The 14,313-nt window shown below is 41.2% G+C and overlaps 1 protein-coding gene across 5 annotated transcripts in view; it reads right to left on the minus strand.

The window, feature by feature from the left end:
* plekha1b (pleckstrin homology domain containing A1b) overlaps positions 1–14,313 on the minus strand; it is a 40,521-nt gene that overhangs the window by 12,981 nt on the left and 13,227 nt on the right. For all 5 annotated transcript variants that reach the window (XM_088917923.1, XM_088917926.1, XM_088917925.1 and 2 more), the window contains exons 2-6: positions 13,253–13,416; positions 10,921–10,977; positions 10,146–10,191; positions 3,826–3,923; positions 1,609–1,740 (exon numbers count right to left, since the gene is read on the minus strand). In XM_088917923.1, the coding sequence (XP_088774049.1) occupies positions 1,609–1,740; positions 3,826–3,923; positions 10,146–10,191; positions 10,921–10,977; positions 13,253–13,393 (474 nt within the window). In that variant the 5' untranslated portion in view covers positions 13,394–13,416. The remainder of the gene's footprint in view (positions 1–1,608; positions 1,741–3,825; positions 3,924–10,145; positions 10,192–10,920; positions 10,978–13,252; positions 13,417–14,313) is intronic.

Raw genomic sequence — 14,313 nt, forward strand, 5'->3', positions numbered from 1 at the left:
GGAACACATACATAGGCCAACATCTGGCAAAGGCACACGAGTCTTACTTAAAGAGTAGAGAAACAGTAAGGAACAAGAGAAGCACAGATGAGACTCAATTTCAAAAGACACAAGCTGAGACACAAACAGCAACAATCTGAGCCAAAGAATTGTCTGCCACATGGGCAACATGCCAACAGCCCTGTTAACACAGCTGATCAACATCTGTCAGGGAGCTCAAAGAAAAGACATGTGCAGCCCAAACCCCTTAGAGAAGCTAAGATCTATGATGAAGTCAAATCTCATAGTTAATTAACGCTATGTGATTTTTATTCAAGCAAGTTGTCCAAAAATTGCAAAAGATTGCACACAGGACACAGAAGAATATGAATTTAAATACTTGTTTAACAAGCAGAGCATACTATCCAAATGAAAAAAACTAACTGACCAAAAGTTAAAATGTATAATACTAAAGTAAATATACCTTCAGACTCCTGGAAAGCAGGAATGTTGGTTGTATAGTCTTTGGTATTAGTGCTATTTAAATTATTTTGGGAAAGAATTCGCTTAGCTGTCCCTTTGAAACAATGAACATCTGAATGCCTGCACACAAACTAAGGCTCCAATACTCAGTGTCCACTTGCTGAGATGGTTTCAGGACAGATCGGCTAAATATTCCCAGCACACCAAGGTAAGGGACTAAAGTGAAAATTAATATATCTTTTCACCTCTCTAATGGCACCCCATTATTTTTGCTATAACTGTCATAAAAACCTCAAGGGTACAGTCATTCTATAATATGGATTCGATATTTTCATAGTTCTGAACATTCGAACTGTTTTAAAATGGCCTCTTAAAGTTATTAGTTTACAGCAGTGTTTAGTATATCATTTAAAAAGAAATAGAAACGTGTGAGGGATACACTGGTCATAGAACTTTGGCTATTAAACCTTTGATTTGGTTTAATAGCCCAGTTGCAGCTCTTAACTTGTCTGTATCCTGCCAAAGCGCAAGACCATTGAATATAGTCTGCAAGCAGCCTTTATAGGGAGAAATACATATTACACATTTAGGAGAATAACACACACCTGACCCTCTTTAGAACAGGACTGCTTAGAATTGAACAAGGATAAAAAGGCAGGAAAAATGTCCTCATACAGATAATTTCTCTCTGCACCTGATAAGCTCTCTTCATTTTCATACTCATAACATGGCTCAATGGGTTATTTTGCATATTCCTGCAGAAAGGTCAGTTTCTTCATTTGCAAAGGTCTACTTATACAATGACGCTTTGATTTTGTTTAGTTGTAACATTGATGTATCCTATATACAGTACTCAACACCTTATAGTGAAACAAGGAGGAACTTTAATTACGAGCCTACAGAAAAAGCTGAGTGAAATATTTTTATAAACCTTTAATGCAGCAAAGCTATATACATTGTATTCAGTGTTGTAAAGTATATTTTTAATTGCATGAAATTTAAAACCATTTAATAAAATAAAACGTTAAAACTTAACTTGTCTATTTTATTGCTTTATTTTAAACAAGATGACAAATTTCACAAGTCTAATGAGATTAAATAACTAATAATGAAGGTCTTATGTTCAAACTGGTGTACTTAACTTACCTGTGTCTGGGTTATAATGGGTACGCCCCCGATGATCTCCGTTTTGTAGGAGACCTGCTTTTTGGCACCAACACCCTCTATGGTGCTTTTTTGGTTCTCTGAGTTTTGTTGCACATCAGATGGTTTTGGCACCTGTGGCAGATAGAATCAGTTGGTTCCAACAAATGCCTTAACAAAAGCCTGAAAGAGTGCAGGTCAGGTCATGAAACCTCAGTCTGGCAACTGTTCTTTCATTCAGATCAAAACTAAGACAAGTGACTAGACACTGCACAACCAAAAGCCACACTTTCCTAAAGTTTACCAAAAAATTGAAATTGAGAGACTTCATAAAGTTTCCCATAGGTGGCACAGTGGAAAGAATGCAGAGAACTTTAAGTTGTGTGTGGGAAAGCATAGAAAATCACTCCTTCCAAGAGTCTCGAGGGGGTTGAACAGAGTCTGTGGAAGGAAATGAGTGACTGGAAGAAATAAATTGTTGCTTTATGCACAGCTCTTAAAGCCAATGGGGGAAGAGTAACAGGCTCTAAGAGAGGTATGTAAACAACCTTATTTATCTGTAAGTGTGCCTTTTCTGCCTCTCTGCATTACAAACTGCATGTGTAACACAAGGCTCCAGCAAGGCCATGCCAACAGAGATGGGTTTTCTCAAGCTGGAGAAAGACCTCTAAACTCGCCATGCAAAGACAAGGTCCTTTTTTGTAGAGAATAGAATAGATGTGGATGCTCAATAGAAGAGTACTCTAGGCAAGAAACCATAAGATAACATCTCTTGCAGTGTGAACGCAAGAACACCTACAAATGAGAGAAGGCTGTTCTTCCTGTATATTTTGATTTGTGTGAATATTGTATTCTCTGCTCCTCCACCTATACAGCCCAGAGAATGCCTCCATCACGCTCCCTGCTTTAGCTAGCTAACCTGTCTGAGGCATCCAGGGCCACCCGTCTACAGCAACAGTTCATACTGGAACAGTGGGACTCAATTCCAATGCACTTCAGTTCCTTGTAACAACCAAACTATAATCATACCACAAAGAAAATAGCATAATAAAGAATAATGAGTCACAAGCTGACTCACAGCTCCAAACGATCCAGTAAATGATGCTCATTTTAAATTTAAAGAAATTCCTGTTCAGAAAATAAGAGAAATTGGATAAATTGATTTTTTACTGTAAAGGATGAAGCCTCACAATAAACAGAAATTACATCACATTATGACAGCCATGGCTGATACTGGAATCTGTACAAAATCTGACAACACATCTGTGTCATTGTCATTTGCGATTACACACTGAAATCTCAGTTGTCTGTGGCATTTTATTTGAAGTGAGAACAAATATTTTAACAGACCTGCCCGTTAAATCCTTACGCTCAAATGTTTCCGGACACTGGGGGGGGACACAGAGCAGACGCATTTGTCTTTGACCTCAGAGTGGCTTACACTCTGTGCTCCTGTCTGAACAATAGCGATTATCTGGGGGAACAGAGAGGAGGACCCAGGCTTGGAGGGAGAGAGCTACTGCTGCTGTGGCCTAAAAGGAAGAGTGGGCAAGCAGCTGAAAAAACACTCTGCCTATTCTTTGCAATATGTTGTGCATCTTTTTCACTGTGGAAGCCCTGGATTGTCTTCTATTTATAGCCTCAGTGGCTGATAGCATTGCACATCAGTGTCCTGAGCTTCAGTGGATTGTATAACAGTAGCAGGTCTCTCGGTGCCATGGTGCCTCTGGGGCTTGTTACAGTGCTTACTGCCTAGCCTAGATCAATGGGCTTCTGTAGCTCTGTCGGCTTCCATCGCGCTCTGGACACGAGTGATCTGTTAATGTTAGAGAAATTGATTACATGGACACAGCCCGGCTAACAAGGGAGGACCTGTCTGAAAAAATAACATGGACTGGAGAAGGGGGAGGTGTGTGCAGTCAGTGACATAAACATAACAATGATGCAATAGGTTTCAGAGGATCAGAGTTTCCTGGCTGCTCTAGATTCAAGGGTGGTCCTGCACAGGAAGTGGGAAGGCTTGTGTATGATGCAGAGGTAACACTGGAATATATCCTTCAAAACCAGAGCTATGCCAAGTAAAAAACAAAAGATAGGGATGGGAGAGACACAAACAACAGTAATAGTAACAGCATTGAGTCCAAATATTCCTGTCAGTTTCTTAGCCCTGAACATCTCTGAGCATGTGATGCAAAGAAGATTCCCTGTGCAAACACTCACCGTGATTTTAGTGGCTTTGTTCAGAACATTCACCCACTCCACCAGGTCCTGCTGATCATTGGCTTGCAAGAAGAACTTTCGCATCCCTGCATTGATGACTGTAGAAAAGAGAAAGAAAAGAGAAAAATAAAAAATCACCCAGCTGCTGACAGGTGCTCATTAGAGGAGCTTGTTTAACGAAGCTAACCATGGAGCTTGTTAAAAACCACTTAAGTGTTTTTCCCAATTAACTTTCCTGGTTGCTGAGCAGCCTATCCACAGGGAAGCACAACTAATTGCTTTAGAAACCCAGAAAGCCACGAGCAGCACAGAGCCTTTCATACAGGGTAAAACTGCTCGTAATGTGTCTCTATGTCCCACATTTGTGTAAAGGGGAAAAAAGGTCATTCATCACCTCTTCTACTCTCCAGCTCTAGGTCACACTCCAGACCCATCAATGCACAACCTCAAAATGACAGGAGAGTCATGGACTTTTAAAGTGTAGCTGTTCATACATTTACAAAGAAAACATTAATACAATATGTTCACTCAGGTCATTTCTTTCAATGCTCATTGAGCTAGGAGCTAGCATGAGCCCCTGATTTTAGAATGTACCTGTACACAACTAAGAAAGAACCTGAGAACCGCCACCTGAGAAACTGCAAACTGTCACTTCCTGGAGAACTCTGAGCTGTCACGTTACCGTTAGTCTCCTCGGGTTCAATAAATCTGCACAGGCTGCTTTTTTCTCCATTTAAAGAGCATGTTAGAGATCCCGACATCACCACCACTTATTCTTATAGCCACAACAAACTAGAAGAAGGCATGGCACAGTGTGATTTAATCATTTTAAAAATCTTTTTCTGTTGCACTTGATGTGTGAAGAAATAATGGATTGGAGCTTAAGGACTGAACCATGGAAGGGCAATATTGTAGAGAGTGAATCTCTATTTTTATTTCTGCTAGGCAAGTAAACATAACAAAAGAACTCCTGCAACAATGCTTAATAATCATGCATGACTCTACATCTTCACTGCCCCATCACAGCACACACTCTAATGACATGTCTGTTTATATATTTCTGAAACATTGCTTGCAAAGTCACACTCATGCTGCAGGCTACGTTCCCTGTGAAACATGTTTATATCTTGCCTGAAAAGCTAATATTAAGATGAACCTCAACCAGTGTATGAGTGCATCACCTACATGAAAGAGAGCTTTTCCCCTCCTTCACCACCCCAAAAACAGTCATACTTTCTACTTTTGGCAAAAAGAACTTCTAAATTCATACAATACACTGTGCATGACCCTACATGGCAGATGGATGAAACTTTTACCCATTTTCCAATTCCACCTTTTTAATGAAGCCATAAAAACGGATGCTTATATTTATCAGTATTGCCACGTATACAACACTTCTTCTGCCTGTGGGTGGCTTAGAAGACACCAGCATAGAATAAAGAGCTAGTATTTAGATCCAAGACAGGGGTCTAGAAACAAACTTCACAGAACTTTAGGAAATTTGTCATGATAAGCAGATATTGAGCAAACTAAAATCATACAGGACCATGGATGTTGTAGGACCAGAAAGTATCTTGAAAGTGCAATCCAACCTACTGCACTGTATGGCAGTGAAGTGTGGGGCCCAATGCCTGACCAGGATTACACAATATGTGACAATCACCCCATAGAATCCCCACTCAGAGGATTGTAAAACATTCTTTATGCACAGAGAAAATCATAAAACAATACCTCCAGGGCAGAATTAGGCCAATACCCACTGCTTAACAATACATAGAACAAAACAAAATATAGGCTATGTCTAACAATCAGTGACCAGAATTCCTACCCCCACAAGGCCCCACTTTACCAAGACAAGAGCTCACTGCCCAGAGCCAGCCTGACAAGTCAGACTCAGGACAACACTGTTAAAATACCGTAAATCAGAGTCACCCAAAACACAGCACAAGTCAAATATACCCTCACCTACTGGGACTCGCACACAACACAAACCAGAAAGCTACAACAACCTAAAGACAACGCACGTTGGCCGAGTACCTCAACAGGGTGAGAAGCTGACCCTTACAACGCACAGGCTCAGTGACCAACCCCAGCCTGGCTAAGGAAACGGAACGACAGAGGCAAATCTGCTTGTTCAGAGAGGACAGGCTGTGCTCCCAGTTCCAGCAGGGAGAAACAGAGAAAGAGATGCACTTTATGATATGCCGCTTAGAATTATTTCCTAAAATAAACAAACCCCCAGAATTCGCAATCCTATAAGAATCAGAACTGCTTCCAATCCGATGGTACAAGGGGGACTCAGAGTTGGCAGTACAGTACTCGATGGCCGGTGACAGCCTGAGAAACAGAGTGAGCCTCTCAATTTATAATGTTTCCATTTTAAATGTTAAAAGTGTCATTGATTTGATACAACCGTAATTCATCATTCATGTCAATAAAACTTGAATTTTAATTTCAGTCTAGAACTAACAAGGTTTGAGCATGTAGGAAAATTACAGGAGGTAAATAAAAATAATTCTGCCTGTACTGCACGCATTCTTTTCAGAAATAAGAACAAAAAAAGACAGTACTGCAATGTACCAATACATAATGACACTTTATAAGTTGATAAACTTCATCTGGAAAACTAAACTTTAAAGATCTGGGAAAAAAGGCCAACATCCAGAGGATTAAAAACGATGACTAATGTGAAAGGGAACTGTTGAACTGTGCCTGGTCCTTCTGTCCAGTTGGCCATAAAGCCCAGTTTTGTATAGTGGCCCCAGCTTCACCCTTGTGTGGCACGCTAAAGAAAAAGGCATTCTTAACTTGTATGTCCACCCACATATGTGAGGAACCATTTTGCCATGCAAAGCAGTTCTGAAAATAGAAAAGGCCTTTTTCAAGTCTCTGTTTTCAGTCACCTGGGAACATTTTATCATATGAGATTTTCAGCAGTTTCAGGTTTCTGTATCACTTTTTTTGAAAGTCTAAAATTATTTTTTGCTTATTTTGTTAAGGCTAAACTTATAAAGCTGGACCTGTTTATGACTGAGACCTTCAAGTCTGGGGTCAATAAAGTCCACATACAGAGTGCAGTTCTGAAGTGTCCTTCACTGTCTCTCTTCTTCCAGCTACCCGCAAAAATGAACTAAATGAAAACAGCATCTATTAAGACTTATCATGAAAGAATAGATTTCATTCTCCCTGTCACGCTGTGTGCTCTGCAGAGCTGCTTTTTTTTCTACACAATACGTTCATTCTTTCTGAACGTGCACTAATGCACATTGACCCCCCTCCCCCGCACAGCATTTATTGCTGCAGTACTGGCCAGACATCATTCTCTGAGGCGATAACTTTCACTCCCTCAGTGAGGAGTGAAGGAGCAAGCAAGGAAGGGGTAATCTCCTCTTTATCAGACACATAACACCACCCAGAGACAAAGACCTACAGCCCAAGTTTAAAGAACAGGCCTTTTGTCAGAGCCATTGGAACACAGGCCAGGACCATCAGAAGTCAGCACTGGGAGATGAGGCGAAAGTGAAAAGGGGATTTAAACCCTTAATAAGGTTAAAGTACATTTCAAGGAGTTGTTCTTCCAAACTCTCTGAAAAAAGTGTCCATTCACACAAGAAACAAAATACAACCAAAGATTGGTATTTCTAAGCAAAGAACTTGTGCTGCATGTGAAAATGTAAAGTCATTACAATTTAAATTCATCAATTGTGCTTTAAAACTTCATCCCCTCTTTGCCCCTACCCAGCACGATCCAGTTCATACAAAGACGAGCTTCTATATAAACAAAGTGAGAGCAGAGGGTGACTCACAACAGGATATGATTACGCACAGATTCCAGCAGTATGCTTCACTCACAGAGCAGGAGCAAAATGGGTCTTTGCTGTTTTTTTTCCCCTTTTTCTACTCCCTCCCCTGAGTAAAAGCTGGCACCTCTTGCTGTAAGGAGAAGTGCTTTCATCTGTGCTCGGGTGACAAGTCGGAACCATGAATCATGGGCAAGCCATCATTTTTGGGTTTATTCCGGTAAAAGAAATGGAAGAGAGGAAAAAAAAAGGTTGTGTTTTCCCAGAAAGAATCAAAAGGCCTTGTAACATAAGGCAATCGAGAAAGGGTGATGAACACTAGAACTTTTCTTAAAAAAAACAAATGGGGCATGCAAGTCGTGATCTATAAATATCCCAGGGTTTTGGATTTGGGTTCCGATGAGGATGCCAGCATCCTGCCAAGGAGAAGGAGATTTCCCCCCACTCGAGCAAAAAAACACACAACGCCGTCAATGGCAGGTCACTGTAGTGCTTCCTTCAATTGAGTGCGAATGCAGCAGCGCACTGCAAGAAGACAAAAGGCGCTTCAACAACAGCACCCCAGACAGGAAACTGTCACATCTGAGCTGCCCTGGAGCACTGGTTCTCTCCCAAACACAGCGTAACTGCAGTGTGTCTAGATAAAGGACCTGCGTGCAGGTGGAGAGAGAGAGCCTGAATGACAACTTTCAAAGCTTTCTACTCCAGTGCTTCCTTTGTCCCACGTCTCCCAACATGAAATAAACTCGAGCAAACTGTGCAAAACTACATTTAACTGGTGCCTCTTTTTTCAACAGCAGCATCTGCACCATTAAATGTCTGGGTTTAGCATTCATAAAATGGGTAGCATGCTTTGGTAAGGGACAACAAGTTCTTAACATCAAGCAGAAAAAAAGCCAATATATAATATGGGGGCAGAGTAGTGGCTCTGTGGCTAAGTTTACACCTGTGTCTGGAAGGTTGCCGGTTCAAAACTTGCAGCCGGCAGAGGAATCCTACTTCGATGGGCCCCTGAGCAAGGCCCTTAACCCCAACTGCTCCAGGGGCGCTGTACAATGGCTGACCCTGCGCTCTGACCCCAAGCTTCTCTCCCCATCTGTGTGCCTGTGTGTCTCATGGAGAGCAAGCTGGGGTATGCGAAAAAGACAAATTCCCAGTGCAATAAATTGTACTGTATATGGCTAATAAAGTGATCATATCTTACCTTATAATATTTTGCGAAACTTAGACGTCATCTCATGAATAGTAGGCAATACAAAAAAAGTTAGTAAACCACAAATACCTGCAGGTTTTACAGGTCACTCTGAAATCATACATTTCTGAAGACTTAATGAAATTCCTTTCTGAACTTTGAAGCAGATGCTATGTTCAACTAAGTTATTTAGATAGTTGAATAATTCACCATTCATGACTTAGACCAATCAGCATACCAACTGGTTAAAACTCATGTTTCAAGTCTGTACAAACTGATGAGTTAAGAGTGACCTATTAGACCTACTGGACTATGGCTTTCCAGTATGAGTTGCTCGGACCTGAAGTGCCTAATGTGAACTATACAATCTATGTGGAAAAAGGGAGGAATTAGCTAAAACAGGTCACTAACCAAAAGGAAATAAAGCCATATAAGTAAAGCACGAAGAGGGGACTTGCTGCTGTCATTAACTGCCTGACACAAACATGCCCCCATATAAAGCAAAACAATGGGTAAGGCAATATGGTGGAGACCCTTCCTACCATAATAAAGTTTTAAAGCACGTTCAGAAAAGTATATGGCTTGTGTCAGTTCAGATCAGACTTTTTAGATTTACTTTTGCTGTACTGTACCACACATGCCTTCGAGAACAATGGCGAAGGGGTGAAGAGGTTGGCGGTATCAGTAACAGCAGGCTAACAGTCCTTAGCCCACTTCTTCAAGCTTCCTTCTTTACTCAAAACAATGCCAGCCTGGGTGTGCTCTGGAACAGCGCTCTCATCAATACCAGGGGCTGCTGGGAACACTGTGCCCTCCGAGTACCCACAAACCCCTGCACAGGACTCATAGTAGAAGCTAGGTCAGTATCTAAGGATGATTTTAAGGCAACTATACAAAACCTTATGTTTACTGTCCCTAGGGACTGGATCAAGTCAGCCTGATATTAGGGAATCCGAGGAACAAAGCAAATCTGATTTCAAATTTGTTTCTGATTAAAAAATACTAAACTCTAAATCATCCAACAACACTGCTGACGCCACTATTTCATTACAGAAACATTCATCCAGAACAAGACACCCACTTGCATAGTTCTGGGACTAAAACATTGGTCATCTTACATTAAAACCATGTGCTCAACATGTGCAATTCTTTCTCTTAAAATTCTGTTAAAAACTGACTATTTATGGTATACCGTATTTCTGTATCTGAAAGAATTCTCCCAGTGAACACCTGCAGAATTTCCAGAAAGATTAAAATGACCCAAGAGATCACACAGTATGAAACAGAAAGGAGAAGTGAAAGTCACAAGTTCTTTACTGGATACTCACCGAAGCAGAATTCTGCCTTTGGTCTTTGCTTTGTTGCATCACTGACCTGTACAGGGAGAGAAAGACGGCATTAGTATGAGCAGGAGCTTTGTCTGGGCTCAGCGTTCACGCAGATCTTCAAGATAACCTCACACTGACATGGGTGTGAAATCAATGTGTTATTCAGATATCGTGTCAGTGGACAACCCCACACTCCTCTCCAGTCTCAAGACACTGGCTGCTGACAGCATCCAGCAGAACATCACTGAGGTTATGCTGTCTGAGTAACATGTTAACATTGACCAATATGCTAGTTTCACACCTTTTTTTCTGATAAGAAAACAGCACAGAGAAATGTTAGAAGTTTCGCTTAATTTTATTCTGGATGCTAATGTAATGTGAATCTCAAGTGGCAGTTTTTAAAGTTCCTTTTAGATTAGGTAACATTGGCAACTTGTCTTTCATTTTCAGGGAAAAGTAGCATGGGAAAAAAAGACTTCATCTTGGAACACGTCTAAGAATGTAGAGGCTCTGGAGCGTCACAGGGCTTTTGGAGACAGAAATGCATTATAGTAGCTAATGCACTCACTGCCTCACTGGAATAATGACATGACATGACACATTTTACAAAGTTCAACAAAAAGGCACCACAAAACACAGCTTTCAAACAGATTTACAAATTTAATTATTTTAATGTGCTCTTGAAAACACACAATTATTATCTTTGATCATTTTATCGCTCCTATAAAATGTACATCACACATCCTCTCAGCCCTAAGCAAAATGATCCACTGACCTTGGAAATATAGGTGAGTTTGAGCGCACCAACATTCTCAGTTCCAGGTGGCAGGTTCTGAAAGAAAGTTAAGTAACAGCTGTCTCCGAGATCAGGGGTCAGGCTAAGAGAGTCACTTAGGGTTAGTCACGGTCCTGGTCACATGTAACTTTTTCTAACAGGCTCACTCAGCTGAGAACACAACATAAAACAAAAATGTCTCCCAGAGCTGTAATGACTAATATCACATTATTATTCCGGCACAGACTGAAGACAAAATGCCTTGAAATATAAAACATTCTGTAGCCACATAGCTATGGTCTTTTCAGTTTTCCCTACATACAAAACTAGAATGGTGTATTTAAATGCAAAATAAAGATACTGTCAAGTCTGGGTGTGGGCGTTTGTGAATATCAGCATGTGTGGGGGGGTGCTTCTGACTGGCAGCTCGTGACTCTCAGTGTGGGAGATTCCACAGGTAGCTCAAAGCATCGTGCGCAACATATGTGGGATGTGTTCCCAGGTGATCAGTGACCCTAGACAGAGCAGTAAAAATATCAGTGGAGTCGTGATTACTGCAGAAAGCTGCTGCAGGGCTGCATAGTGTACAGTGGTACAGACAGACAGATGCAAGGCCGCACTAGAAATGCAAGCTAGTAGGGCTCACGATGGGTGGAGGAACTGATAGGAGTTGTAGGAACTCTCCTTCAGGGCAGCAGGATGTTTGTCGACAAGTAAAACGCATATGTGTATACCGCAGAGACATACATTTCAATGCTGCAAATGAGGTGTCGTGCACATAAAAAGCCTTTGGGTAAATGAACTCAGACTCACCAGACAACCAAAGTGCTTCCACTATTAAAACAAAAAATACTTTGTGCTTGTTTACATGAATGAGAGCTCATTCTGTAAGATCCCAGACCTTGATGGAACAACACTATCGAAATAAGGCTTAACATTTACAACTGACATAAGAAAAAAATACATCAGGAAAAAATGCATAGCTGCAGAGGGGGTGGCATCTTTTTTAACATCATATACAGTATACAGTACGCACAACCCATAAATTAAATTCAAATGCTTTTCCTCTAGCAGTAATTCTAAGCACAGTCATCCCAGATGTGCTTGAACAATTATGGTCGCATCCACCTTGATTATACTATAAACAGTACTTCTACTTATAGAATATATATTTATATACATGTATAGGGGGTTTAGGAGTTAGTGACATGATTCATAAACAGCACTGCTTTATTAACATTTTAACTGCTTTCCTGTGCCTGAAAAGAACCATACCACCATTTCATAAAGGCTAGTAGACACAAATATCCTACGAAAGGAGGCGAGAGCAGTGCATGAAACTTTAAGCATGTCTGTTAGAAATATAAATAGACACAAAGTGAATTATTTAAAACCTAGGAAAGTATTAATAAATGATGGAATGATAACTTTGCTTGGCCCCACCAGAGTCGGCGCTGACTAAACACTCTTCAGAGATCTGCTGATTACAGCTTGCAGACAACTCAAGTCAAATTGTCATAGTTCCCACATGCACAAAGACACCTACACACAGCATGAACTAGGTTCACAGGCCCATTGAAAATGAAACTTATTCTTTAAGCACACCCTTACAGTCAAATTAACCAGTAATGCAGATCCATATTTTAAAAAGTTGCATTACACATTCCTATGCCTTTTTTGAAAAGACACAAAAGGACAAACATTCACAGCACCCACCCCCAATGTCCTGTGGCTCCTGTGCACGTTTACACCACAGTAGAAAGAAGCAAGAAACGCAAAACTGACTGAATAGTCAAGAAGTTCAGTCTGTTGCACTGCGAATATAACCCCAAAGAACTTGTCCATCTGAGTGTGGGTGAAGTGTTGTTTTACTAATGCTACTACTTCGCACCTCATACTAACCTACCAACATTAGAGCTCCAAACCTTTGCAGCAGAGTGACGTTACCTCAGCTGGGTGTCATTTGCATGCCTACCTCTTCAAAAATGTCAGAAATATCCACCTCCACAAAGAAGTTTCACAAACTCACTGAATTTTTTCTCAGACTACTGACCAAACCTGGTGAAGAGATTGTTGTACTTCTGAGTGTCCCAGGATCCAGTTGCAGCTTTGTTTTCCATCAGTATTTTGAGCACAGAGGGGAAAGGCTGCATTTATACAGTGCAGCATGTAGTTAAGCACATAAGTGCAATAAGTGCAGTACAATAGCAAATGCCCCCTCGGTCTACAGCCTGTTGCACATGATAAAGATCTACACAGTGATGAGATCGTCCGCTGCACTGCCAGCTGGATGTGAGCACATCTACAGTGCCCGCTGCAGCCAATTCCCTACCTGGGGGTTGTCCATGTACCACACCAGACTGCCCTCGCGTGTGTCCAGGATAAAGTAGCGGCGCAGGAATTTGCCGCTGTTCTCATTCTCCTCGATGTCCAGGAACCCACAGATCCGGTTCTGCCGATCCACGTAAGGCATCTCCAAACCTGCACATTCCACTTCTGCGAGAAAAGAAAGAGAGAGAGAGTGAACGAGAGGGAGAGACAGTAGCGCAGAGATGGTGGAGATGCCACTCAGAAACATACAGTCTCTCGAGCAGAAGCAGCAGGTTCTTCATTCCTGCCTGTGGAGATCTACAGTGACTCATGGACTGTACACACCCCCCACCCCCCTTTTTTCACCTCTCGCCCTCCTCCCCATCCTCCCCCCTCCCCCTCACATCTGGCAGCTACGGCACACTTGCTAATTTCTCCTGCAACTACAGACTCTACAAATCATACTTATTTAATCCTTTACTTGTAAAATTAAAGAAACATTCAGTTCCGCAGCACAGACCAGTTTTAATGCTTGCACAAATGCAAAATGAAGACATTTCCCAGATAAGACTTGTTTGCTTTCCTCTTCAAAACTGATATGATAATACAAAGCACCGAATTTGCAACATTCAAAGCAGGATTCAAGATACCATATGGATTTTAATGTTAAAGCAATATGCTTTAATTTCCTAAAGCAATGTGTTATTCTAGTTAAAAAGTAGAGACACCCACTGATTCTCGCACTTTCCGGGTCATATCCAGGCTAATCTGACATTCAGATTGTCTAAAACCAAGTAAAAGCGGGAAAAATACATTTAATGTGAGAAATGCATGGGTAAAGCATATGCAAGAGAGGTATTTATAGAGAACTCAAACCCAAGTTCTGTTCATTGCAACCAAATGTCAGAAACTCTGAGCCTTGAGCACAGTGTAATCCAGATCAAGGACATTACATAAAAAAATTGAGCTGTTTAGGTTGGTGTGACAAGGTCGGTAGCGCATATTGCAAATATTAATAATAGCCTCTCTCAAAGCAGTCCTAGTTACTGTTCCTCTTCACAAGTTTGCCTGTTATGCTTTTTC

Source organism: Atractosteus spatula, chromosome 5 (assembly GCF_055471065.1).
Source record: "Atractosteus spatula isolate fAtrSpa1 chromosome 5, fAtrSpa1.hap1, whole genome shotgun sequence".
Lineage (NCBI taxonomy): Eukaryota > Metazoa > Chordata > Actinopteri > Semionotiformes > Lepisosteidae > Atractosteus > Atractosteus spatula.